The 27,341-nt window shown below is 47.5% G+C and overlaps 2 protein-coding genes across 6 annotated transcripts in view; one reads left to right on the top strand and one right to left on the bottom strand.

The window, feature by feature from the left end:
• The window catches only part of ZCCHC14 (zinc finger CCHC-type containing 14), a 45,702-nt gene extending 31,838 nt beyond the window's left edge, over positions 1 to 13,864 (top strand). Inside the window, exons 3-13 of one of the 4 annotated variants that reach the window (XM_030282629.4) lie at positions 1,556 to 1,629; positions 3,357 to 3,428; positions 3,634 to 3,743; positions 6,003 to 6,097; positions 6,184 to 6,238; positions 6,703 to 6,976; positions 8,234 to 8,325; positions 9,277 to 9,404; positions 9,673 to 9,813; positions 9,883 to 11,349; positions 12,871 to 13,864. In XM_030282629.4, coding sequence (XP_030138489.3) covers positions 1,556 to 1,629; positions 3,357 to 3,428; positions 3,634 to 3,743; positions 6,003 to 6,097; positions 6,184 to 6,238; positions 6,703 to 6,976; positions 8,234 to 8,325; positions 9,277 to 9,404; positions 9,673 to 9,813; positions 9,883 to 11,349; positions 12,871 to 12,926 — 2,564 coding nt within the window. In that variant the 3' untranslated portion in view covers positions 12,927 to 13,864. Of the gene's footprint in view, positions 1 to 1,555; positions 1,630 to 3,356; positions 3,429 to 3,633; positions 3,744 to 6,002; positions 6,098 to 6,183; positions 6,239 to 6,702; positions 6,977 to 8,233; positions 8,326 to 9,276; positions 9,405 to 9,633; positions 11,350 to 12,870 lie in introns of all 4 variants that reach the window. The other 3 variants (XM_030282628.4, XM_072934531.1, XM_072934530.1) reach the window with 3 other exon arrangements.
• Positions 13,865 to 17,081: 3,217 nt separating this feature from the next.
• MAP1LC3B (microtubule associated protein 1 light chain 3 beta) lies at positions 17,082 to 25,432 on the bottom strand. Of its 2 annotated transcripts, NM_001245293.1 has the most exon segments (5): positions 17,082 to 17,298; positions 18,190 to 18,566; positions 20,412 to 20,518; positions 22,809 to 22,864; positions 25,267 to 25,384. In NM_001245293.1, coding segments are annotated over 4 exon segments (378 nt in total). In that variant the 5' UTR covers positions 25,307 to 25,384; the 3' UTR covers positions 17,082 to 17,298; positions 18,190 to 18,391.
• Positions 25,433 to 27,341: the final 1,909 nt, after the last annotated feature.

The raw sequence follows: 27,341 nt of genomic DNA, 5'->3' as shown, positions 1-27,341 counted from the left end.
GTCCAGAGGGCTGGAGCCAGGCTGGGGTAGCAGGGAATGTTCCCCTGGAGAGGAGAAGCTCCAGGGAGAGCTCAGAGCCCTGCCAGGGCCTGAAGGGGCTCCAGGAGAGCTGCAGAGGGACTGGGGACAAGGGATGGAGGGACAGACACAGGGAATGGCTCCCACTGGCAGAGGGTGCATTTAGATGGGATTTTGGGAAGGAATTCCTCCCTGTGAGGGTGGGCAGGCCTGGCACAGGTGCCAGAGCAGCTGTGGCTGCCCCTGGATCCCTGGCAGTGCCCAAGCCAGGCTAGACAGGGTTTGGAGCACCCTGGGACAGCGGAAGGTGGCGGGGTTAGAACTGGGTGGGCTTTAAGGTCCTTTCCAACCCAAACCATTCTGGGATTCTCTGAGGACACAATAAAACCATTGAAAAGGTCTCAACTAAACCTTCAGGCCACAACTGTTGGGGAACAGAGGGAACTCAAGCTCCAGATGGGCTTTGGATGGAGCCTCCCTGGGGACAGGACAAGGGAGGTGACAAAAGCCAGGTCCCTGTTGCAGTGGTGCTGCTGTAACTTCACTGCAGTGTTTTGTTGGGCACTCAGGAGGAAGTTCCTTGCTATAAACATTGGTTTGAGTCTAACTGATAACAAAAAGTTACCAATAAATATTCCTGAAAACAGGTTAACAGCTTGTAACTGGTGATTCTCTGGAAATAAAGGGAAGGAATTCTGGGCTCTCCTTGTTTGGACTGCTCAGTGAAAACACACCATGCATGGCACATGTCCCTTCACAGGTCCAATTTTAGTGACTCTGGCTTGGGATAATTCTGCTTTTGTAGTTTTAAGCCAATGTAAATAGTTTTTTTTTAGGAAAAAAATCCATGTGTGTATCCCCATGAGGGCAGTCAAAAGGTAGGAGGAATTTTGAAGAGAATAGAAAGTTGATGAAATCAAGGCTTTTCATGGTGAATTCCTGAACTGGGTGTTTTGGGATGTGTGAGTCTCTAAGAACTCAGCACATCAGTTATCTGATGTGTGAGGTGACCTGTCCTGGCATTCCATCCTTTCCACACTCAAATCCTGCTTTTACTTGCACCTTATTCCAAGGGAGGCTAAAATTATCTGTGAAACTGCAGGAAGGGAGGAGTCAGGATGTGAACAGAGCCATGAAACCACACTGAACTTGTAAAACCAAGCCCTGAAAACATAGAGAGTTCTTCCTCATCCCAGTTTCCCTGGGAGGGATGGTGTTTATTCCTTGATGTTATTAAGATAATTCCATGTGTGTGTAGTGTGTTATTACAGCGATGTGTGGGGTGATAAGAGCTTTATTTGGAGGGGATTATTTGGGTTGAAACTGCTTGGAATGAAACTTTCCCAAGGCTGAAAGTAGCATGAAGTTGTGGTATACCAACATTCCTGAGGGTGGAAGTTGGAACTGGACACCTGGAACACCTCCACAGGTCATGGGATGCTCTCAAAGCGAGGCCTGGCACTTCCCAAAAGTCATCACTTCTGCCTGTATTTAGGGATATCCTCCTCATTCTTCTTCTCTCTTTGTTTTTCCATAGTGAGTGTTGAAAAAGTGGAATTAAAGGGGCTGGCACACAAGAAGAATGAAAGAAATGTTGAGTATTCCTTTGAGGTAAGTTTGGGTTTCCTTTCCTGTGAAAGAAGATATACTTAATACTTAAGGAGCAGTTAAGGAGATTTTCAAACTTTATTGCTGGATCCCAAAAATCCTTTGGTTTCTTTGGTGAGACAAAGTGGGGAGTGAGAAAAGGAAAAAGCAGGCAGGAGAATCTCAATTATCCACAACTTTCACCAAGTTATTCCTTAAAACTCCCAGCCAGGGCAGAGCATCTGTTGGGATGTTGGCAGCATTAAGCTCTGCAGGACTGGATTCATGGAGAATGTCCCAAATTTCCTGAATCCCCAATTGTTCCAAATGTCATCCATCACAGACAGGATTTTTCCAAGGGCTTTTCAAACTCTATGAAGCCTGCAGTTGTCTCCACTCCAATTAAGATCTCGTGAAACTTCTTTTCCTATTACAAATTTTTCTATAAATAACAGAAATTACTGTACCCAGTGTTTGCCTCAACAGCTTGAACTGATGGAAGAGCAGAGACTTCAGCTGAGTTGATGAATTGCTGTTTGCTGGGTTAAAAACCCAATTATGGAATGGTTTTGTTCTGTTCAGGAGCTTGGGAATAGCAGGTCAATGGATGGAGCAGTTTAGTGTTTTCAGTGCTATTGTTCCCCCCATTTACAATTCACGTTATTGTTTTATAAGTATTGAAAATTCAAGTTAAAACAGAAGTCATGACAATTGTGGGGTTATTTCAAAACTAGAAAAAAAAGAGACTATTTCCTGTGCTTTCTGAAATTCCTTGTGAATTTAAAAAAAATTATTTATTTACCACAAACTTGGTAAAGCTGCTCAAGTTTTTCTATCTTTGTTTCTTCCCCCCGCCCCCCTTTTTTTTGTGTAACGGCTCTGCTGAGAGGAAATTCCTCCCTTATGTAATATATTTTGAAATCCTCTCCTCTCCCCGCTCTTTTTGGCAGCTTTTGGATGGCTGGAAAAACTTTGTGTATGTTTGGAGTTGTCATTGAAACGAATGTCATGTGAGAGGCTGCTCTGTGATCCCAAAACTCCCACCAGCTCCTTCCCCTATGGATCCAGCTGCCTCCCAGATGCCTCCAGTGGATATTTTGGATCCATAGGGATTCATCCCTGACCGGTCTCATGGTGATTTTCCTCAAGCCAAGAAATCCTGATTTTTGGCTTGATAAAATTTCATCTCCCAAGCAATAAATGCTTCAATATCCAAGGATGTCATGACTTGTTAGTTTGGGAAGAAATACTGAACATTCCCTTTTTTTAGAGCACGGACAAGATGGAATGTGGAGCAGGAGCTGCAGGTTTCATTGGGAAGGTTTTGCCTGGATTTTTGCTGCCATTCCCAATTTCTCAGGCATGTGGAGTTGATTAATTAGCAATAGGCAGCCTTGTGTGGGGGGAGCCGTTCCTGTTGGAAGGCAGATCCTACAAAACAGCTGTTTTCTTTAACAATAATGAGGGGAAAAAATTCCATGACTCCGTGGTTGGTTGCTTAACTCTGGATGTCTGCAGGGTGTAAGGGCTGTGTAAACTCTGAGGGGCTTTTCCAAGCATCCAGAGGAGATTATAAATGTACAAACAGCAAGAATTGGGCAGCAATTTTATCCTTGTGCACAAAAAGAAGTGTTTCCTTCTTGATGTCACTCATCACAACATCCATGAGGGACAGTTGAGACCAATTACTGAATTTTGAGGAACCAAATTAAATTAATTACTAAAGCAAATCCTTCTTGCTCCTCCCCAAGGTCCTGTGGTCTGATTCTTCAGTGACGTTGGTAACCAAATCTTCTGCTGAAGTGACTGAATTCATTTCAAAGGTAAAGACAATAAGAAAAACACTTTGAAAAGGAAAAAAAATGTTTTGTCCCTCTCTCTAATTTTGTTCAATGATACTTCTCAAAATGTGCCAAGGTAATTCAGATTGAATTTCATAAAATATTTGATTTATAGCAGGCAGTGGCTTGAATCTCATAGAAATAACAAGTCTTTTCACTTTTAATTTGTCATATCCTCCCCCTTTAGCTGTCTCAGCTGTATCCAGAAGAAAACTTGGAGAAATTCATTCCCTGCTTAGCTGGTCCAGATTCATTTTACCTGGAACGGAACCACATGGACCTGGAATCAGACCTGAGGTATGCTGGGATTTTGTGGGGTTTTTATCTTGACACTGGGCTTCTTTCACTGAGAAAAATTTAAAAAAACAGGAAATAGAAGTATTATCTCCATATTCTAAATTACTTTGAAGAAATTAGAGCCTGATCCTAAGCTTTTTCCTGGATGTTCCATTAATTTCAGTGCATAACAATTTTTTAGGACTTCTTTTTTCAGAAATACAGATGGTAATAATATTCTGTATTAAGCTTTCTGGAGAATTGATATTTCCTCATTCCTTGTGAAGAACAAATAGAGGATCACTGGCTTTGCAAAAGTTTGTTTTGGACTCAAAAATAACCAGAATTGCTTAAAACAACCACTTAAAACTCAGGAAAAAATAGAAGCCTGAATATTCACCCATCTGTGTTGAGGAATGGGTTGTGGAGATTTTTTGCCCCTTTCACAGAATTTTTATTTTCTCAGTCATTTTAGGTTGTCATGGTGTTTATTTTAGTCAGATTTTTAAAAGTTAGGGATGGATTTAGATATCATTAAATTGTTACATTTTTTGAAGCCTTTAACAGCCAAACATTGGGTTTCTCTTTCTAAATGTGGTTTTCCCAGGAAAATTGGAGTGACTTAAATTCCTTTCAGCTGCTACTCTCTTTATCTACACAAAACGAGATTATTGTAATATTAATATTATTCTGAACCTAATATGTTATTGTTATAAAATTAAACGACACTTTAAAATATTAATTTACTTTATTTGAGTTCTATAACTAAAATAAAGATTATTTCTAATAATCTTTATTAATAAGGATATAATAATCTTTATTAATAAAGGTTATTTCTAATAATCTATATTGTATTATAATATATATCATAATAATATAATATATAGTATAATAATATAATATACTAGATATATATTATAATAATAAACATAATATATAGTATATATAGTATATACTATATATAATAATATCTATCATTATATATATTATATAATAATATATAATAATATATTATATATTATTATATATTATATAGTAATATGTTTTTATAATTATTTATAAATATATTCTTATACTATATTATTATATAGTATTATAATATATAACTATATTGTTTATTATAATAATATATTTATAATTAATTATAAAATTAATTAACTAAATTAGAGTGCTATAACTCTATTCTCCTTTCCACTTTTTTCCCCTAAGCCATGTTGATATTGGTTTTCCATAGGCAGCAGCCAGCAGGTGCATGCCTGGATTATTTTCCATGGCAGGCAGCATTCCCAGTGCCTCGCTGTGCTCCAAGGAGAATTTGGGAGGCTGCAGGGAATGCGTGTGCCTGCTGCTCGGGAACAACAGCCTCTCCAAATCTGGGTTAATGGAGCAGCAACTGCACTGCCAGAGCTCAGCTGCAGCCCTGGAGCAGGGAGGAAGCTGCTCCGAGGTGCTGCTCAGCTGTGAAATTCAGCACTCAACTCTGGGGTTTCCAGCTGGGAAACACCTCTGGGTGTGTGGAGGTGCAAAGTTTTGGGAGATTGGGATTTTTTTGTGGAATCCCCAGAGTGGCTTGGGTTGAAGGGACCTCAAAGCCATGGCAGGGACACCTTCCACTCTCCCAGGCTACCCCAAGCCGTGTCTAGCCTGGCCTTGGGCACTGCCAGGGATCCAGGGGCACCTGTGCCAGGGCCTGCCCACCCTCCCAGGGAAGGATTTCTCCCAAATATTCAATCTAAATCCATCCTCTTCCAGCTCAAAGCTGTCCCTCCTTGTCCTGTCCCTGCGTCCCTTGTCCCAGTCCCTCTGCAGCCTCCCACAGCCCCCTGGAGGCACTGGGGTGCTGCTAAAAGGGCTCTTTTCCCTTCAAAGAGACACAGGGAAAACGTGACAGAAGTTTCTCCCCAAACTGCCAGACTCTGCATCTGCTGTTAATCTTCAAGAGGAGGAAATTCAATAACAGATCCATCTCTATTTTATATTCCTCAGGTTCCTGCATTTGAAAGGCAAATTTCAAGTTTACATTTGAACATTTTCAGCCTTAGAAGTGTTCAGGGTTCCTGAATGAGGCATCTTTGCTGAAACACTCACCAGAGTGAAAACAACCCAGGGATAACAGGGTTTGGTATTAAGAATAAGAATACCCATAAATTTCCAGACTTCAGAATTGCATGGTGTGTTTCAGCTTTTAAATTTCCAATCTGATTTCCAAGTGTGCTGTCCAGAGTGCAATCCTGATGGATTTGGGAGGCTCTAACAGAGCAGGGGCTTTGTTTGCTGCAGGTACCTGGCCCCGTTCCCTTCCCATGTGGTGAAAAACGACCACGTCAGGAAGTTCTTCAGCACTTCATCTCCCTCACAGCAACTTCAGAGCTCAAGTGAGTTGAAATAAAGTTTAAAAGATATTTTTTTGTACTGCATTTCATAAACTGATGCCATTTGTGACTGTCTTCCTTGTTTCCAGGTCCTGGCAACCCCTCCCTCTACAAAGTAGGAACTACGCTGGGAACATCTGGAAGGTGAAATATTTATTTTGTTTACAACTCATTCTCTTAAGAGGTAATTTTCATGTCCTTCAACAAAACCCAGACCCCCTTCAAGGAGCTAGTATTGTGGCTTCTTTTGCCACTTCCATATGGAAAGATTAAAAATTTCCATGGGATTATATCTGGGCAGCTTTACTTCTTTTTAATAATGCAAAGGCCGTTCTGTCGAAAGCTTTTTTAAATGGCAGAGAGGCAGCAGAATTTTTCATATCTGTGAATATTGAAGGAAATTATTGAAGGAAAACTCTGTTTAAGGTGAAGATCAGCTTCACCCTTTGCCAGAACTGCCCTGTTTTACTGAGCTGTGGAGCAGAGCAGGTACAAATCCATACCCTGGCTCCGATGGCGTAATTTCTCCCAGATTTCCATGGCTGCAGAGCTGAGCTCTGGGTGGCACAGCTTTTCCAACTAAACCCAACCTTGTTCTTATTTTCCAGACCTATATGTGGGGTGGCTGGAATTCAGTCTTCCCAGAACCACGTGCAGCACTCGGCTGCTGCTCCCGTGTCTCTGCCCCACTGCTCGCACTCCGGAGGCGCCGGCTCCTCGCTGGGCTATCGCTCCCAGCTGGAAAACTCCTCCCCAGCCATGCTGATGTCTTCCAGCCCTCAGACCCCTCAGACACAGGAGCAAAACGGGATCCTGGACTGGCTCAGGAAGCTGCGCTTGCACAAGTATTACCCCGTCTTCAAACAGCTCACCATGGAAAAGGTGAGGCAGGAAATGGAGGGAAGCAGCCAGATTTTAAATTATCCCCACGTTCTCCAGGCTGGGAACATCTGCAGTGAGGATCACACAAGTTTCTGGCACGTGCTGGGGAGGTTTTCACTTTCTGAAAGCAGTAATGAATTGATGAAAACCTTCTTGCTGTTCTCACTCTGTGTTGTGTCCGGGGCTGTCCAACAGCTGCTGCTTCTCCCAGGCTTCCTCATGGAATGCTTGGAGATCCAGCTTGGATGCTGCCTTAGGAGCTCTTCTTGGCTCCCTGGGCATCCCTTTGTATGCAGGAGATACCTAAATTTGTTGATTTCTCTTGATTTCTGCTTCTTGGTTGATTTTTCTTCCAAAATATTTGTTTATCCTCATTTTAAGAAATAGATTTTCAGAGACTCGTGGCGTGAATATGAACATGAGTGAGTGAGATTTGTTTCTTGCAGAAATTCCTGCGGCAAAATAATCTCTTGTGACTTTGCAGTGTAATAGTCCCAGATAACACCTGTGTGTGCTGGATTTGATCTAAACAAAGTTTTGGAGCCTTTTCCCAGCTCCACTGGGAGATTCCTTGTCCTCTGTCTTTTGGCCTGGAACGCCCTCCAGTGGAAGGAGGGCTTGGGCTGAGCTTTGTGCTGCTTATGGAATATTTTATGGATTTAATTTCAATCTCTTACCAAAGGCTTCTGATTTAATTTTCTTCATTATAAGACAGGAAATATACTGGTTTTTTTTTTCTTTAATAAAGTAGTAAAACTCTATATTCCAGTGTATTTTTAAAAAGCAAATACTGTTATGCACACTTCACTGGCTTTCATTTTAATTACATTATAATATAAATGTCTGTATCTATCTCTATATTTTATTGGTACATTTACTATTGGTGTATATTTTCACTGCGCTTCTGTGGTTCATGAAACACTGGGAAAACTGGAGTGACTTTCTAAGATCCTTAAATTCACTGATAGCAACAAGTTCTATTTTAATTTAATTCTATTGTAATAGGTACACGAGTTATTTCGTCTTTATTGTGACTGGTTAATACAAGCACACACCTAATTAAATTAAATCTGCAGGTGTTCTTTCCTTCATGCCTGTCCCCCACATTTTCATTTTGCACTATAATTGAAAACTGGAGTACAGAGTTTCTTTGAATTTAAAAATGGTTTTAAAGTTGGCTTTTGGAATTGCTCTTCACTCACAATGGGAATAAGAATATTCCAGGTTATAAAACTATACACATTTTTTCTTTCCAAGTTTCTGAGTCTTACTGAGGAAGATCTGAATAAGTTTGAGTCCCTCACCATGGGAGCAAAGAAGAAGCTCAAGACCCAACTGGAGCTGGAGAAGTAAGTGAGGGCTGGGGGAACTTTTTTTAAAGTTTTTGCTTCCCAGACCACAAACCTACCATGATTCCCACCTGAAGATATGGCTGATAATTAGCTCCAGTACAAAACAGTATTTAGCACTTTCTGGTTTACTGCTGCCTGTTCAGGGCTGTGATAAGGATACCAGATTTTTAAATCTACAAAATATACATACTGTGGTTAGGTTTTTTTAAACTTGTGTCACATTTATTGCAAAGATTTTGGGCTTCCCATCCTCCTGACATTGATGGTAGCTGTTGGGTTTGCAAGCCCAGAGGATGTGCTCCCAAAGTCAGGCCTTTTCTTCCTAGGAAGTGACAATTTTCTGGCTCCAATCCGCGTGGATGGAGCACAGCTACTTCAGGAGCTGCCTCAGTGTCCCACAGTGACCCCAGGCTGCTGTGACAGCCCTTTGGGGACACTGATGCAACAGATTGTCCTGGTTTTTGCATCTCCACTTACAGGAAAGTGTTTATTCTGCAGCTACTGCTGTTCCTTAAAAAGCAATTAGAAATCCAAATCTGTGCCCATTTATCACAGCTCCTTTGGCAGCATTTATCAGCAATCTTAGTTTTTACAGAGTTTGTTTGGAAAAGGAAAACTTGCGGCTGTGTTTGTTTTCCCTTTGGGTTTGGAACGTGCTGACATAATATGTGATAGAATTGTAAGAGTTTAGTCAGGGTTTGGTGATGTTTTACCCTGGACAGATAAGAGCATAGTGTTCTAAGCAGATGGCAAATTGTCCAGCCCTAACTGCTGGCAGTTCTGGTCAGCACTGATGTGATTTCCAAGTATTTCCCTTTGAAATGGGCACAGCAGCAGTGGGTTGTTCAATGGGCTTTGTCTGCTTTGGGTTCATTCAGAAATGGATTTATTTGTGGTTGTGTTTTAGCCAGTTTCTGTCTCTTCATGCTTCTCTCCATCACCCTGTAGGGAGAAATCAGAGAAACGGTGCCTAAACCCCTCCACACCTTCCTCAGTGACCAGCAGTGGGGTGGCCAGGGTTCCCCCCACTTCCCACGTGGGGCCTATCCAGAGTATCCGGGGCAACCACGCTGCAGGTAAGGGGAGCAGGGGACACTGCACAAGGGTCAGCTCCTGCCTGTGCTGCTTCTTCCCCGAGCTTTATCTTCCAAAGGCCACTGGCTTAACCGGGAGCAAGCAAAAACTCTGATTTTGGTGATTACTGGGGCAATAAAAGGTGATTTTTTTCCATGGCTCTGGTGGGAATGGGCAGCTGCTCTGTTCCACCTCTGATGTAAATGCTGAGCGTGGCTGTGTTCTGCCAAGGTGCTGCCAGTGTCACCTCCGTGTGCCCTGTCCCCGCAGAGCTGCGTGTGGACGTGGATCAGCCAGCCCACCCCCTGCCCCGGGAGGGCAGCTCCTCCGAGTACTCCAGCTCCAGCTCCAGCCCCATGGGGATCCAGACGCGCGAGGAGAGCTCGGACAGCGCCGAGGAGAACGAGAGACGTAAGCAGAGCCCCCCAGCCGTGCCCCGCGCCGCGCCCAGGGCTGTCCTCACAGCTCCTCTCTCCCCAGGCCTGGAGCTCCACCTGGACGCCTCGGACAAGGAGAAGCCGGTGATGCTGCTGAACCATTTCCCCTCGAGCTCTGCCCGGCCCACGGCGCAGGTGCTGCCCGTGCAGAACGAGGCCGGCTCGGGCCCCGCCGGCCACCACGCGCTGCCCATGCAGATGCTGTCCCCGAGCCCGTCGCACATGGCCCCCATCCGCATGCTCGGCTCCGTGCACAAACCGGAGCGCGGCTCCGCCGACATGAAGCTGCTCTCGTCCTCTGTGCACTCCCTCTTGTCGTTGGAAGAAAGGAATAAAGCCTCTCCCGGCTCGAGGGGCAGCATAAAGATGGAAAAGGGCTTCGGGAACGCCGTGGTGGACGTCATGTCCGCGTCCTCTCCGCACCAGCCCTTGCAGGTGCTGTCGGGGGGTGCTGAGAGCAGCTCCCCCACGTCCACCATGAACTTTGGGCCTCGGACCAAAGTCGTCCACGCTTCCACTCTGGACAGAGTGATCAAACCAGCCCAGCAGCCAGGACTCATCGTGGAGACGAGCACTGCCGCCACGGTGACGTCCAGCACAGTCTTCCACGTGGCTCGTCCGCCCATCAAACTCCTGGTGTCGTCGTCTCTTCCCACCGACTCCGCCATGGCCGGACAGACTTCCTGCTCCAGCAATATGCAAATAACGGTGTCCCCTGCAATAATCAACCCCCGGACTGCTCTGTACACAGCCAACACCAAAGTTGCCTTTTCTGCCATGAGCAGCGTGCCCGTGGCGCCCATGCAGGGCAGCTTCTGCGCCAACAGCAACGCGGCCTCCTCCAGCAGCCACCCGTCCCCGTCCTTCACCACCATGGCCAACCTGCCCAGCTGCCCCGCGCCCAGCTCCAGCCCCACGCTCTCCTCCGGCGCCGACAACAACTTCTACAGCAGCAGCAGCAGCAGCAGTAGCAGCAACAGCGGCGGCGGCTCGGCCGGGAGCGTCCCCGTCCCCAACCAGAACCACCACCACCACCACCACCAGCAGCCGCCGCCGCAGCCCCCCGGCTGCATGGTGTGCAGCTCCTGCGGCTGCAGCGGCAACTGCGGCTCCAGCGGCATGACCGTCAGCTACGCCAACTATTTCCAGCACCCCTTTTCAGGACCTTCCATGTTTACTTTCCCTTTCCTGCCCTTCAACCCCCTGTGTAGCAACGGCTACATCAACACGCAGCAGTACAACAGCAGCACCACGTTCCCCGTGGTGCACACAGCCTACAACAGCGGCCTGGCCCCCGACTCCGTCATGGCCGGGCAGTCCACCTTCGCCGTGCCCCCCATGCAGAACTTTATGGCGGGCACGGCCGGGGTGTACCAGGCACAGGGGATGATGGGCAACGGCAACGGGTCAAGCCACAAAAAGAACGGGAACCTCTCCTGCTACAACTGCGGGGCCAGCGGGCACAGAGCTCAGGACTGCAAACAGCCACCCATGGATTTCAATCGGCAAGGTAAGGGCTAGGGGGGACACACGGAGTCCTGGCCCGTGTGTAGAGTTCAGGCTGATGTTTCCAGCTGTTTCATTCCTTCCTTTGGGATCCTTTCCTTTATGTCAAGTTACAGCTGATGTTTCTTCAAGTGGCTCATGGCTGCATTTGGGTGATGCTTTGGAATGGTTGGGTCTGGGTCTGGAGTAAGATCCAACCCACACAGAGCGTGGCCTTGATGCCATCTGGGCTCTGATGGCATCTTGGAATCTCTGGCTTGTAAAAATATTTTGTTATTGCAAGTTGATGGTCTGAGCCATTGGCAAATTTTAGGCAGTCCCATGAGGAGACTCAGACAAGGCCCTCAGGTGTGCTCTGTGGGGTTGGCACTGATTTTAGGGAGGGAAGAAACATCAGGGAAGGGAGGGAGCTGCTGAGGTCAGGTTGCTGTTGCTGCTTCTGCATTGTCAGCCAGGTCAGCTTTGGTCATTATTGCAAGTTCCCCTGGAATTTCAGAAACTGAAGTCTCTGCTCCTCTTCCCTTCCTGCCCAACACAATAACCTAAATGAAGAATTGCTGTTCAAACCCTCCTGAAGGTCCTGTTTGCTGCTGTAGTTATTTTATAGGACATGTTGCTTACACATGTAGAGCACAGGCTTCTCCAGGAGAATCCTTAATTCCAGGCAGGAAACAGTAAAAAAGAAATACTGCTTTACCAAGAGCACTTTTTAGTCCCAGTTTTCTTTTTTTACTTTGAGATAATCTAAGAGTGATGTGGGTTAAAAAATGAAATACAAACTCTGAGTAAAGAGCACTGAGATTCCATTTCACATCATGCCTTGTCTGTAGCCTTTACCTGGATTCATTTTTGTGTGGTCTCAACAGTTTGAACATATTATTGAACATAAATTAACAAGTGTGAGGTGTTGGGCAGCAATTTACAGCAGGGAAAAGGTAAATACTGAGTGGAATTCTGGTGGTGAATGTTTTGGTAGTGGCCAGGGGTAAGCAGAGCTGCTGCCTTGTCAGTCCTGAGTGGGAGAACTTTGGGAATGCAGCAGACTCTGATGTCTTTTTAAATTGGATTTAATTTCATTCATTAAATTCCCATTTAAAGTCTGCCAAATTTTTCACAAGGGCATGGACTGAGAGGACAAGAGGAAATGGCTGTAAGCTGAAGGAGGCCAGGGTTAGATGGGATATTCGGAGGAAACTCTTCCCTGTGAGGATGGGCAGGCCCTGGCACAGAGTGCCCAGAGAAGCCGTGGCTGCCCTGGAAGTGGCATCCCTGGAAGTGTCCACGGCCAGTTGGACACTGGTGCTTGGAGCACCCTGGGATAATGGAAAGTGTCAGGGTTGGAACTGGATGAGCTTTAAGATCCTTTTCCCACCCAAACCATTGTGAGATTCTGTGATTCCATGAAACCCTAAAGCAGCACCCAAGCTCCAGTGCTGCATTCCATGGGGGGGAGCAGCAGCAGGTTGGTTTGGGAAGCTGTGGGAGGTGACTGGTGTGTAACCCCGTGTCCCTGTCCCTGTGCCAGGTACGTTCAGGCTGAAGTACGCCCCTCCCTCCGAAAGTCTGGACTCCACAGACTGAGGTTTGCCCAGCTGGCACCACGATGCTGTAAAGCCATGGAGAGCGACGGAGATCGAACTGCAAAACTGAGACGTCCAGTTGCTGTTAAGCTTAATGTATTTTTTAATCCAAAGGTGCTTTACTTTATTAGACTAGGTAGAAAATCTAGCTTAGGGGTGCAGCCAACCCAGTTTTGATTGCCAAATTCAAGCTTTGTTGTTGGAACTCCTGACCCCGTGTCCTCGGACCGATGGATGGACGGATGGACGGTGGAGCTGGCCAGCTGCAGTTCCTGCTGGAAGTACAACACCCCCTGTACTTTTTTGGCTGGAGAATGTTGCCACAATTGGACTTTTCCAAGGTGAAAGGCCTGACTCCAGGGCAGCTCTGTTCTGAGGTGGAAGGTAGGAGTGGCCGGAAGGACTTTGGCACCCCTGGGCTAGGTAAAATGTCTACTTTTTTTCAAAAGTGATCAGGCACTAATCTCTGGGATTTTTAAGGATTGCACTACAGAAGAATGTAAAACTCTTCAAGCTTTCTGCACTTTTAGCAGACAGTGTCACTCTGAGACCAGTGCAAGAGGCAAAGAAGTTCCAACCTTTCCAAATTGGCACCAGCAGGCTTACGGGACTTAATTCCACAATAAAAATCCTAAAAAGTCTCTCTTTTCCCTTCCAAAAGAACACACACGGCAGTTTCGGTTCCTTCTGGAAACAAACTCGTGCTTCATTGTCTCATCTATTACTAGCTAGTGCTGGCTTCCCAGCACTGGAATAAACTTAGTTTCCAAGGGTCCAAGTCCCAGAGACTCCAGAGTCATAAAGGCTTCAAGAATATTTTCCTGTAATACACAAAACCTTTACGTCCTGTTACTGTATATAGGTCTCTTTCACAGAAACCTTATTATTCTGCTTTTGTAAATGAATTTTAAACCATCCTAAAAAAAAAAAAAAATCAAACTAAGAACTCTGGTAGCAGAGTTGATAAGCTTTTGCTTTACTTTATATAAAATAACCCTTTGGCTCCTACCCCAGGATTCAGGAATGGTGGGAGTCAAACATGTAAAAGGTAGTAAAAACTTCATTATTATCAAGACTTGGAAGGATTTCTTGTCGGCCTCCTTCGTTGCAGTAGGTTGTAGATGAGTAGCTTTGGTGTTAACTACTTAGTCCATCATTTGTGGGTGACAAATCTAAATTAGGACTGGAGAGGAAGCCAAGCCCATCTTGAACTGCTAATTTGAAACACTTTGGTCCTGTCTGGTTGAAAGAAGATCCTAATCCTCATGGCTCTCCCCCCCCCAGGAATTTGACAGCATTAAATGGGCGAGGCCTCCTCTGTAAAAGTGTCTGACATAGAGAAATTTGCATCCTGTAATTTGGGAAACACCTTTAAAGTCTGAAGCCTTGTTTACACTTGGAGGTATTCCTTAGACCAGGATGAATGCATAGGATTTGTAGTGCAGCAGTGGCTTGGGAAGTCCTCTGGGAGCAGGAGGGTTTGGAGCTGCCCCCAGGAGATGGGGCAGTGTGAGGGGGAAGCCCAGCCCTTCCTGGGCTGTGCTGATAGCAAAAGGACATTCTGGGCCATCCCTGTGTCCCTGCCTCTCCAAGGGCACTCTCATCCTCCTGGATGAGCATCGGGAGAGCATGTGGAGGAATGTGGGTGGGCACACCCAAACCCGGCCCAGGGAGGGATCCAAAACCTGAATTTGCAGAACAAACAAACAAACAAAAGACACTTTTTATTGCTATGCAATAAGAACCCCCTGATTTGTGTATCCCCAGCCCAGCTCTCACTCCCTGTTGGCTCTGCCTGAGTTTGAGGACGTTCCCTGTGTTCCCATGAACAACCTTCAGACCTACAACACTAAAGGGATGAAAACTGACAATGCAATTTACTTTGCCTTAATGAGCTCGAGACAATGGTAGGAACAGTCTGTCCCACTGCATCATGCCCAAGGAAAACGTGCAGTTCCATGTTTACTATTTGCAGCTTTGAGGGTCTCTCCAGTGGCCTGGAACATGTGCTGAAAGCCAAACTTAGTGTTATTATTATTGTTGTTGTTATTATTTTTTTTCACTTTTTTTAAACAGTATTTTAAAATTGTATTTAAAGAAACTGTATTTCAACACACATGTGAGTGTTCAAAACCCTCTCAAAACAGCAAAAAAAAAAAACAGCAGCAGCAAAAAAAAAAAATTTGTTTCTGTACCAGTTGTGTTTTGTTTTACTGCCCAAGCCTGGGCAGTTGTGTCTGATCTTCCTCACAGAAAAAATCATATCAAAAGGACTGTAAAACTGATTGTCTGTCCAGAAAATTGTTTCATTCCTTTCTCCAGAGCTTTCTTTAGGATCCTTCCCTGTGTGTAGAGTTCAGGCTGATGTTTCCAGCTGTTTCATTCCTTCCTTTGGGATCCTTTCCTTTGTGTCAAGTTACAGCTGATGTTTCTTCAAGTGGCTCGTGGCTGCATTTGGGGGACGCTTTGGAACGGTTGGGTCTGGGTTTGGAGTAGGATCCAATCCAGAAGGACCTGGAGGCAACACGAGTGTCCGAGAGGAAAATCTGGTGAGCCAGCAGCAACCTCAGAGCCTTCCCCAAATCCCAGTGAGTTGGGGCTTCAGACCTGCCAGTGAACACCCTCCACTCTGTACCCAGAACAACCAAAGTTGGTAAGTCCAAACAGAGCACCTTAATTCCATAAAATTATCCCTAATCTCTTCTTCAAAGGCACAAATCCATCTTTTTTACCCCTAAAAAGCAAGGCAGATTGGGTTGGAATAGTAGAGTTCCAGCTGCCCTGCCTGAAGAAACCAGTTCTTAAACCCTATTTTTGTACATGGAAAGATGGAGATTTCAAATAATGTTATTTAGTCCTATCTTTGTCCTGTGAATATAAAAAGAATTAGTTCTCCAGATGGATTTCACTGTGGAATGGGAATGATTTTTCAGTGCAAGAGGGAAGGGAATCCCCAGTGATCTCCCTGCAGGGGCAGGAGAATCAGGAGCCTTTCCCAGGGGAGGGAACAGCAGGTGGGACAGTTCCAGCTGCATTTTCCATTTGATGATGGAAAGACTGGAAATAGGATGGAATTTCCAGTGAACTCCTCCTCACCCTGCAAATTAAGCATTAATAAATATTCTGGGCTAGACCCTAACAGGGAGTGCAGAGAGGGAGGAGAGGGAACTGAGATACTGATCAGAGGGTTCCACCTGACTTTATTTGAACCTTTACTAAGTTTATCAGAACTGGTTTTTATTCAAACCAGCTCTGTCACACTCAGCTTTTTGTGAAACCTTTTCATACCATGGTCATTAAATCTTGGCAAATTAAGCACCAGACTTCCCAAAGTAAGAGTCCAGCACCAGCCCTTGGCCGTGCCCCCAGATCCCAGAGATACCCCGGGATGAGCCAGGCTGGAGCACCAGGCAGAGCAAAGCTCTTCCCAAAATCCTGTAGGGGAGCAGAGCTGTGCCAGAGGGACCCTGGGGGTGCTGGATTCGGGCTAGTCTGGGACACCTGGAAATGGGATGAATATGGGCAAATCTGGACAAAAATCCACAAAATGGAGCGTTTGTGAGAGTAGGAATCACTTTGGCTGGTTGAGGCCCCACAGCTCTTGTAATAAACCCTTGGAATTACCCACTTGTTCCCTGAAATTTTCCTGATCTACACAAGAACTGTGTTGGTACTGAAGCAGAAAGCAAATCCTGTGTGTTTTCAAGTGCAGATTAACAGCTTCTCTTGGACATAACTTTCCATTAGGAATGAAGGAAATTCCTGCTCCATTTGAGCCATTTCTTTTACTTCGATCACTTCTAGTATTACAAATTCTGCATGTAACTTTATAAATATTTTAAATAGTTTTGTAAATATTTAATATTCAGCTAATTTGATTTTGAATTGTAAATGTCAAGTATTCTGGTATTGGGATTTTTATGTTTTATTATACTTTGTTAAAAGTTAAATTGTAATTTTTAGAATGTTTTTATCCGAGTAAATTTAATGTATGGAAAATAAAGAGTTAAACAGAATCCCTTGGTATTGGCTTTCCTTTTAAAGGGATTCAGCTGTGTGGGGGCTTCTCTCCAGCTTGGCAGTAGCAGAGAATTATTTTTAATTCCTTTAATTATTTTGCTGCGAAAATGCCTAGGAATAACCACACGAGCCAGAATTAAGTTGGGATGTAATCCATCCATATCAGCACTGTATTAATTTTAAAAAAGCAACATTTGTACAGGAATATCAGTCGATCACGTCGTAATTACAAGTACAGTTGTCAGTTATGAGTTAAACGAGTTTCTTCCACGAACAGAACTAAACAGAGAACAAGCTGCATCGAAAAGTTCACGTCGGAGTAAAAACACAAAGGACAATAAAAAACGGGCAGGGGGGCCCTGGCAAGGAGATGCATGCAAAGAGTGGAGAGGAGCTACAAGGTGGAGGAGGTACAACGCGCGCACCCCGCGCAGTGCCAGGCGCTGTAGTATTGCTTCTGTCCCCGTCGGAGCCGGGTGACACCGGTGACACCCGCGGGGATCCCGCCACGCCTCGCTGACAGCACTAGAGAAACACGGGTTTGTCCCACGGCAGAGCTCCCCTCTGCACAGCCTGCTCCCTGCCCGGCCCACGGGAGCCTCCAGCGTGCCACAAAAATCATTTATTTGTTCGTCAATCTCGGCAGCCGCTCGCGGCCCTGAGCTGCTTCTCCCGACCTCCGGGCTAGGGGCATGATCCTACGGATCGCTGGAAGCCAGCTCGGATGGACACGCAGGGATTGGGAATTCGTAACAGACTGGAGTTTATTTCAGTGTTACCTGTTCGGGTGTGCATTTTACAGTTAGACACTTCCTAAAACTACGATAAAGCTGTGGTGTTTGGTATGAGTATTCCAGAAAGCGGCACCGCCCCTGAGCGTGCGGCGCCCAAAAACCGGAGACACGAAGAGTTGTCCTTCCCCAGCTCACCCCGAGCACTTGCCTTAACTCCTGCAGCGCTGACACGAGTCTGATGGAGCTGCAGAAGAAAAAGCTCCCCTTTGGAACATTAAAATGCATTTGCTCTCATAGAAACCTTCCCATTTAAAACCAAAAAATTTAAGGAATTGTAGGGAGATTTTCCAGCAAACTCACGGGAAACACTATAGTTCCTCCCTGGTGCCCGTTTGCTTGTTAAAAGTAAATCGAGTGTCCCTTTCTCTGCAAGTGTCACATGCAAAATTGAGCTCCTTTCGTCAGGTCCAGACCTGTAAATGTGCCTGTGTGGGATATTATTAGGGCAGGTTTCAAAGCTGGAGGTGCTCGTCTGTACTGTTTAATAGTCACAAACAAGGCAAGGTGAGATGAGACACCTGCTAAAGCGAGACTATGCTAAGGACTGAGAGCGTAGGTGACATCCGGTTCTTTCCCTGGGGGGTGTGTGGGGGAGAGTGGGGGTGATGGCCAAGGGTCAACCCAAATCCTGGGCTGGGGCCGCTGGCGTGTCCTAGGCGGACGCTGGCGCTCCGAAGGTCTCCTGGGAGGCGTAGACCATGTACAGGAAGCCATCCTCGTCCTTCTCGCTCTCGTACACCTCGGAGATGGGCGTGGACACGCTCACCATGCTGTGCCCGTTCACCAGCAGGAAGAAGGCCTGGTTGGAGTTCAGCTGCAGGCGTCGCCTGGGCAGGGGCGAGGGGAAAGGGGGACAAAGGACAGATGGCAACGGACAGTCCTCAGCACTGACAGCAGCGAGGTCATAGCAGAGAATCGGGGAATGGTTTGGGGTGGATTTAAATAAAGCTCAGCTCATTCCAACCTCTGTCCAGGGGCAGCTTTCCCTGCATGTTCCCCCCTGCCCTGCCCCTCAAAACTGGGCTCAATTCCTCTGCTAAATCCAGGCAGGTGCATCCACTGGCAGGGCCCTCACCCAGGGGAAAAGCTGCACTCCAGAAGGGCACTGAACTGGAGGGACTGGGAAGAAGCACCCCTGGCATAACCAGGGACCTTCGGCTTCCAGCTCACCGGAATGAAAACCCAGAGATCCTTGGGAAGATTGGGAAATTTGTCCTTGCAAAACCTGGGCAACTTTTACACTCACTTGGTCCCCAGCTCTGTAACGGCCTGGGTTTAACCTTGGAGCATCTTGCTCCCTGTCCTCCTTCCCATGGTGGGAAGGGCAGGGAGCCACAGGCTGCACAAACTGCCTGGCACAGCAAACAGCTGAATTCTGGATTTCCCTTGGATCATTCCAGCTCGGGGGAAATGGGTGTTCCTGCTAAACTGCCTCCTGCAGGGAGCAGCTTGATAAACCAAGTGAGCAAAAGCAGCTCAGGAGTGTGGAGCTGCCACCAAAGCAGGGAAAGAATAGATCACAACAGCTTCCTGCTGCTCCCACTCGCTGCTGAGGGGCAGCAGCAGCTGGAAACAAGGATTTATTTAGCTCCCAACCACAGGCCTGGACAGGGACCTTTCCAAAGCCAGACTAAGCACTCCAGAGAGAGCAGGCTGAGGGAAGGCAGTAGCTCTCCAAGGTTTGGGAAGGATGGGCTTTGCTGTGCATCACTGGAGCTGGCTGAGGCCCAAGTCTGGCTGGTACCAAGTTATTTATTAACAGTAAAGCCAGAGAAAAAAGGTGGGAAAACCCTTCAGCCTTCAGTTAACCTCTCTGCCCAGGGCCTTTCACATTCCTAAGAAACTCTGGAAGACTTGAGCAACCTGGTTCCTGTCCCCAAAACCCTCTTTGCCTTTCTGCTTCCTGCAGGAGCTGGGATTTGCCTGTGACAGTTTTTGTTTGGACACCCTGGACAACTCCCACAGCCCGTGGCCCCCACGAATCAGCTCCTGCTGCAGCGTGACCATCACAAAACAAGCTCTGGTTTGCTGCTCACTTCCCAGTTACCACTGGAGAACCCTTCCTCATCCAACACTGCTGCTGAGCCAGCAGAGATGCAGAATTTCTGACCACACAGCTTCCACTCGGGGCTGTTTTGGTGAAGAACCCTTCCTCACCAAACACTGCTGCTGACCAAGCAGCCAGAGCAGAAACACTCTGGCCTGAGCTGGTGTTTCCCAGGCCTCAGTGCTGTCACTGAGGGAAACTTCATTCCCAAAGGATGCCAGGAGCATCCCCAAGCCAAGAGCAGAGCTCTGGCTCTGAGCCCAAAGTCCCCTTCCCAGTGGGTGGGAAGAGCAGCCACTCCCGAGGGGGACTCCGTGGCAGGAGAGAGGAGGCATCCCAAAATAGCCAAGCAGGAAGTGCTGGGCAGAAGGACCCAGCCAGGGATTCACAGCCCCACACTCCCTCCTACAGCTCTGGGAATGTTATTTCTCTTGGAAGCAGACTAGCAGCTCTTCAGAGTGGGGTTTTTCCAGCAAAGCAAAAGGAAAAGCACCTTCTCCTGGATTTGTCCTAGTGCTCATTAGATGAATTTTCCATTTAGACCTCCCAAGTGCACCAGGGGGGAATTAACAGAGCATCACAGTCCGAGGTTGATCAATTCACGCTGGAATCCCAGCAATACTACCTGATAATTTTGATTAGCTCGCTCATGTTGACATGATCTGGCACCAGGAACTTGGTCTTATCCAAAACTGGAAGCTGCTTCTCCCCCTTGTACCTTTCAATGATCACCTGAGAAGAAACACAAAAAGCAGAAGATGTGAAAGGCAGGAACAGTGTCTGGTGCCCTCATCTGCCCCCTCCCAGCTCCATTTCCCTTCACCTGTGAATGCAGCATCTCCAGTGTGAGAAGCAGCAACTCATGGTTGGTTAAAGTTTAAAGTTATCTTAAAGGTCTTTTCCAACCCCAACAATTCTGTGTTTCCATGAGAATTAATTACCTTCACGTGCTCCTCTGTTCTGTTTGCAAGAGCCACTGCACAGAGGGGTAACACAAAGGTTTTACAGCACACATCCCCAGCTTCAGTTCAATTTTAAGAGAGTTTCTTTGCTGCAATTGTTTAACCCAGCACTGGATTACCCAGCAACAAGGAAATCCAAGAAAAGACCAAGCCCACTTCCCTCTAACACAAGGCAGGGGCTGACCAGGGTTTGTGCTGCCACAGAAGTCTGCCAGATCAAGCAGCTGCCACTAGAATTTCTCCATTTCAGGCCATCTCTTTAAGAACCACCACTCCAGACGACTCTGCTGTTCATTCACCTGCCAAGGTTCCTTCTAATACATGAGAAAAAGCTACTTTGGAAAGGTATAAACTCTCCAATTTCCAAATTAAGGAGAAAACTTCTCAAGCACGCTCAGGAACCAGTAACTCTGCCAGGACTGCTGTGTAATAACCATTTAGTTCACAGAGAAACTGCAGATTTCCCAATTTAAGGAACAACCTGCCCAGCAACTGAGGGTAGTTCCTGCTTTTAAGAAGTGATCTCAGAACTCGTGTGCTCCTGTTTCCAGGGCCATGTGGGGTTTGTTGATTTTCAGTCAGCAGGAGCTATGTGACACCAGTCCCTTGGATGCTTTCCATGCTCACGGGGTCTGGCTGTGTTGATCCTAAAAAGCTGCACAGGTGAAGAGATGTTGATTGAATTCTACCAGAGAAAGAGCCTTACATCAGTTGAAATAAATGCTGGCTCATTCTGGGTAACAAAGCCCCTCTATTTTTAAGCAGTAGATATTTCTAACAGCAGAATGGAGGATGTTGACAGCACAGGAAGGATTTATTATCTAGTGTGACATTGCCACCTTATCTCATCCAGAACTGCTAATGACAATAACGAGGCAGTGACTGGCCCAGAAAGACTCCAGGGATCCCAGCAGGGGATGGCTGGGAGTTTGCATCACCACATCTGCAGCAAGTTCCTGAGGTAACTCTGAATTTTTGGCTGGAACCTGTCCATGGCTGACTTACGGTGAGAGTTTTGCCATAAATCCATGGCTTTCAATCTGTGGTCACAGAGCTTTGGGACTATGGCTAAGTGGTCTCTGAAAGGTGAGTGAAAAAGCAAAATTTGTCAGGAAACAGATTTGCAAGGAAAGCACCTTTTGGGAAAATGAAACCTTCCAAAAAAGTCAGTAAGTCTCTGCTGTGAAGTATTCCTTGTTCCTTTGCCCAACTGCACAGGGAAGCAGCAGTGGCAGCTCCAAAGTGAAGAAAGGAGTTTAAAGCCCAAGGAGAGCTGAAAACCTTTCAGTTTCTGTTTCTACAGCAGCTTCTGTCAGTGAGCTTGCTCTGGGAGTGGGGACAGTTTGCAGCAGTTGGTTCACAACAGAATTTCCACCCACTGGGGTCACCAAATCTCCTCAGAGAGCCAAAGGCTGAGGGCCCCATTCAGTTCCCTCTGCTGAAGAACTCAGCAGTGACAGAACACAATCCATGCCTTTGTGTTTCTCTGCATTTTTAACTTTGAGGATGTAGGTAAAAGAAAATACAAACTCAGGCAGCATTTGGAGCTGAGCAGCTCAAGAGTGGCAGGTGAGGGGTGATATCCAGTGTGAGCTGCAGAGCCCAGCAGCATTCCTGGAGACTTAAGCACAGGAGAAAAGCATTTCTGTCCTTCTCAGCCCAGGCTGATGAGCAAATCCCTATCTGCCTCTACACTTCTGTCTACTCCTCTTGCTGAGCCTCTGAACGCTCTTAATTCAGAGAAGAAAACCACAGGGAGAGGAGCTGAGCGCTCAGGAGGATCTCAGAGCTCAGCTGGGGCGTGGTTTTCTTCCAAGTTACAACACACAAGTGCAAAACTCCGGAAATGCCACTTCCTCCAGCCCCCGTGAGCACCTTGCTGCACCACAGCAACCGTGAGAATTACTGCTGGAGAATGCTCCTGAAATCCAGGCTTAGCCACCCTGAACAGCCACCTTTTCATTTGGTCTCCTCAGGACAGCTCTTTCACAGGTTTCTAACTGCCAAAAAGACCACGAGGCAAGAAACTGAAGTAAAAAATTAAAAAGAACTGGACTTACTGGTATTTTAGTGGGATGCTGATCCCGAATCAGTCGTACATCTTCCACTCTTTGTTCTGCAAGGGATTAAAAAAAAAAAATCTGTTTAAACATTCGCAGTTAATACTGTTATTTCCTTATTTCTCCACTGCTGAAGAGAGGGACCACGTGTTAGGAAAAGCCAGAAGAGGAAATTCAGGCAAATCCATTTCCAAATTGGCCAGCACTATCAGGAGTACAACCTCTCCTGTGACAGCTGATCTCCTGCTCCTTAACCCAAGGTGACAAGCGCTGTGTGCACCTGCCTGGCACTCCTAGAAAGTGTTAATGGAGATCCTTTCCTCCCCACACCCCCTCACTTTCTGCCCACTGAAGCACACATTTAACCTCACACAGTTAAGGCCTCAAATTACACCACCCAAATGAACAACTAAATACCCTGTGCTATTTCTGGCAGGTCCCAGAAGAGGAAATGGTCAACAATTATTTGAGCCCCGGGACTGGCCCAAGCCTGGCAGCATCAGCTTTCCTTGTGTGCTCTCCTGTTACCGAATTCCAGGTTTTATTTTGACTTGGCCTCACCCATTGTTGCAGGAGCTGCTGGAGGCTTTGCTGGACCTACACATTTTGCCACTCTCCGTGCCAGTTTTCAGGATAAAGTTCACCTCTCCTCAGACAGAAATATTAATAGAACAGATCTCATGAACCTGGCTAAAGTACACGAGGCAGAGTAAACAGCCCGGCTGCTTTCAGGGGCCGCCTCATCTGCGTGTCCCCTGCCTACTTTCAGATTCAGTGAACTCAATTTTAAGCCCTCTGTTCTTCAGCAGGACGGGGTTTTCCAGGCTGTTTTCAGGCTCCAAGGAGGGAGATGATTGAGTGTTGCATCACGGCTTGAACACACACCTGCCTAGGGAGAGAAGCACTTAGGCCAGCTCCCCTTGGAATGCTAATGGCAGGACACTCAGCAATAACATCCCTCAGTCTGCTCAGGCCGTGTTTGTGCCCATGGAGCACATCCTCCTCAGGAGCCCGGCAAGGAATGCAGCTGCCCTGAATCACCCTGTGAAGCTGCAGGTGAATCAAGCAGAACTCAGGCAAGGAGCACGCGAAGCCTTCACCTGAAAGCCACCTCACATCCCAAGCCACATTCCCAGCCGGAGCACTTCAAGGGCAGAGAGTTCCACCTCGTTAAAATAGTTTTTCAGATTAACCAAAAACACAAAAGATACGTGGAAGAGTGAGACCAGCCATCCACTGGGCAAGCACTAACTTTTCAGCTGGAACAGGTTTGCTCACAGCAGTGTTATTCAGCAGAACTCCCTGGGGCAGAAGGAACATAAACCAGGCAAATCATGGAGATTATTGTGTGTGGTGTGTTCAAAATCAGGCCCCAGCCAGCCACAGATAAACACTGTTCTCTGACGACAGTAGTTGCAGTGGCAACTGCTTGGCTGCCATCCTAGCTGAACTTAATACCTGCAACAGAGGCTGCTGACAGGCGATGGGGTCAACAACAGTTTCGGAAGGCTCTGAGAAAAGGGGTGGCATAAACACAGACTTTTGTCAGAGCCACATCCTCCCTGCTTCACCGCAGGGAACAGCTCACATTCAGCACAACAGCAAAGGCAAGGGTGGGCACATCACAAAGCTCTCTTAAGCAGCTTGACTTTAACCCAAAGGCAGGAAGAAAGGAAAATCGGGATCAATTACTTCCACCAATTCCATCTCACGTACGGGATTTTATAGCTCATGCAGAAATAGGTTACGCTGCCAGTTCGTGTTACCCTCACTGACACACACGGGCAGATCCCCAGCCCCTGGATCGCTGCGGTCCCATCCTGAGAAGCGTGGCACTGCTCTATCGAGGCTGTTCCTTCTCGAAAGGCACTAATCTCATTTTCCCAGCCGTCATTACACAGCTCTTTTCGATGCCCTGCTCGTTCTCTGCAGGCAAACAGAGCCGGGAGCCACACGCCCCAGCCCAGCCCGGGTGCAGAATTCCTCTCCCCGGCTGCCAGGGCCGCTTTAATTCCGCTGCCACTGCGCCGGACACCGAGCCGACAGCGGAGCGAAGGGCAGGCCCAGCTCCTGGCACACACGCCGAGGATGTTTCCAGGCTCCTGCGAGTTTCGCAGTCCATCATGGACGATGCCATGAAGAGATCTCCCCACCCCAAGCACAGCACAGCTGCCACCCCACACCTGGCGACACCACAAAACCCCCGCGTCCCGAACCGCCCGGGTAAACAACCGCGGAGGTCGGGCCGGCCTTTGACTCGGTCACAGCCGCGAGCAGGCCGGGACACGGGGAAACACCGGGGCGGCACCGGGGCCGCTCCGCCCGCGGGTCCCGCCGCTGTCAGCAGGAGCCGCCCGCGGATCCTCACCGCTCCCGCCGCCATCGCCCCCTCCCCGTTCTCCGCGGCGATCCCCCCGCTCCCCGCCGCGTCCCTCCCCGGAGGTGCGGCGCTGCTCACCGAAGGTGCGGCGCTGCTTGAAGCTCTTCTCCGAGGGCATGGCGGCGTTGGCTCGGCCCGGCCCGGCGGCGGCTGTGCGCGGCGGCAGCGGACACCTCCGAGTGCCGGCCCGCCCCCCGCGCCGCCGCGGCCGCTCGGCCGTCAGCTGACCGCGCGTCACGGCGGCTCCGCCTCAGCCGCCGCCGGCGTGAGGGAGGGCACGGCCGGAGGGGCGCGGTGACAGCCGGTGTGCTGTGGGCATCGTCAGGGTGGGCACAGCCGGCGTGCTGTGGGCATCCTGAGGGTGGGCACGGCGGCGGGGCTCGGTGATACACGGCCGGCGTGCTGTGGGAAGGTCACAGCGCCCTGGCGGTGTTCCCGCTCTGCAACACACGGATGTGGTGGTGTTCCTCACTCAGTGGCACAGCCATGGACACCTCGATGCCAGGCTTTGTTCTTCCTTAGTGACACACAGCCATGGTCACCTCGGTGCCAGGCAGTGTTCTCAGTTGTGGGAATCCAGGGCTTCCCTCTGGCTGCCCTGGGACCCTGGCAGGGGTCAGGACCCCCCCTGGACAGAGCCCCCAGAGACACTGTCTGTGATCTCTGCCCATGGAAAAGAATTTTCAATCTTACAGGATGAATTACAAGCTTTGAGTGTTTGATAAGAGTAATAATTAAGTGTGACACGGGTGCAAAAGAAAAATTTTAGATTTCTAGATTAGGGGTTCAGAGGGGACAAGATGGAGGAATTGGGTGTGTCTTGTCCTTTTTCTCCTTCTTCATGCCCTCCATGTTTCACTGTGGTGTTGGCATTTTTCTGTTGGTTCAGGCTGGGGACACACTGTTCAACGTAGATGATAGATATTGGCACATTATTGTAAATATAGTACACGTAGTTTCTGGTATATAATGTTTGTACCATCCCACTGAGGGGCAGAGCCCCGCACACTGCGCTGCAGGACAGAGCTGTGGCAGGGCAGCAGAACATGTTATAGATAAGCAAGAATAAACAACCTTGAAAACAGCACAGACGAACTATGGCTTCTTCTTTGGCAACGGGGCAGAAAGACAGAGACTTTCTACAATCTCGGAATCACCAATACCCACAGATTCCGACACTCAGTGACACAAAAAAGAACAATCTCCCCAGAAAAGCGGTGGATTCCTCAATGTTGGGCACTTTTAAGATTCAGCCATCTTGTCTAGATGGTGCTTTTGCCATGAAAGTTTGGGCAGATGATCCCCTCCAGCCTGGTATTCCATTATTCCATGATTCCATGAACTCACAGGGTGGCCACCTTGGGGTGGCCCACAACATCCCCTTCAACATGAACACTTAAGCATTTTTCTCCATGAAAAAATGCAAGTTCAATGCTCTGTCACCAGTTTGCTTCCACATTGACACGGGTACGGGTAAAGTTTACGTTTGAAGAACAAAATTTTAGGAGCAGGTGCTCCGATTCTCTTGGAAGCCACCCCCGGCCTCATGCGGTTTGTGAGGAATTGATTAAATCACAACTTCAGTCACAGATACCACGTTGTGAATAAAACTGCCCAACTGTTTCCTGCTTAGCAGCTTTCTGACACAAGCTGTTGGCTGGAGCCTTTCAGCTGCATCTCTCTTTCTTTCACATACATTCCTGGCACCATGTTTTGAATTTAAGGAGGATTTTGCAGCAATAGGGCAACAGGATCTCGCTGTACAATCCAAGTGACAGGGAGCTGTGACCAGGATTGTCCTTAGGAGTACAGGGAGAAGGACAGTTTTCTAAGCATCTTAGAGATTATCAGTGTTTTTAATTTTTTGGGGTGGAGTGATGCATTGAAGTTGGAGTGAATCTGCACTCACACAAAGGAATGAGGGTTCATGACCTAATTTTGTGATTCAAGGTCACGCAATTCCTGTGGCCTGTCATTATGAGGCCATTAAAGATGTGACTAACAAGGAAATACAGCCCTGAGGTGTGTGATTGCTCTGTCCATCACATCACTGTCCAGGGATAGCAGGTGAGACATGGATGACCAGCAGAACACTGATATGTCTGCAATTTAAAACACCAACCCCAAATTTCTGTGTCAACAGGACTCTTCTT

The sequence above is a fragment of the Taeniopygia guttata genome, chromosome 11, assembly GCF_048771995.1.
Source record: "Taeniopygia guttata chromosome 11, bTaeGut7.mat, whole genome shotgun sequence".
Lineage (NCBI taxonomy): Eukaryota > Metazoa > Chordata > Aves > Passeriformes > Estrildidae > Taeniopygia > Taeniopygia guttata.
The sequence above is the reverse complement of the archived record's forward strand: the minus strand, read 5'-3'. Positions and strand labels throughout refer to the sequence as shown.

What these genes read in the sequence shown, in the direction of transcription:
- MAP1LC3B (XM_012570491.5), bottom strand. Translation starts at nt 25,306, where the DNA reads ATGCCCTCGGAGAAGAGCTTCAAGCAGCGCCGCACCTTCG. An exon ending in AGCATCCCACTAAAATACCA is followed by an intron (nt 20,519 to 22,808) that starts GTAAGTCCAGTT and finishes GTTTCTTCTCAG; the next exon opens with GTGATCATTGAAAGGTACAA. An exon ending in GAGCTAATCAAAATTATCAG is followed by an intron (nt 18,567 to 20,411) that starts GTAGTATTGCTG and finishes GCCCCTGCCCAG; the next exon opens with GCGACGCCTGCAGCTGAACT.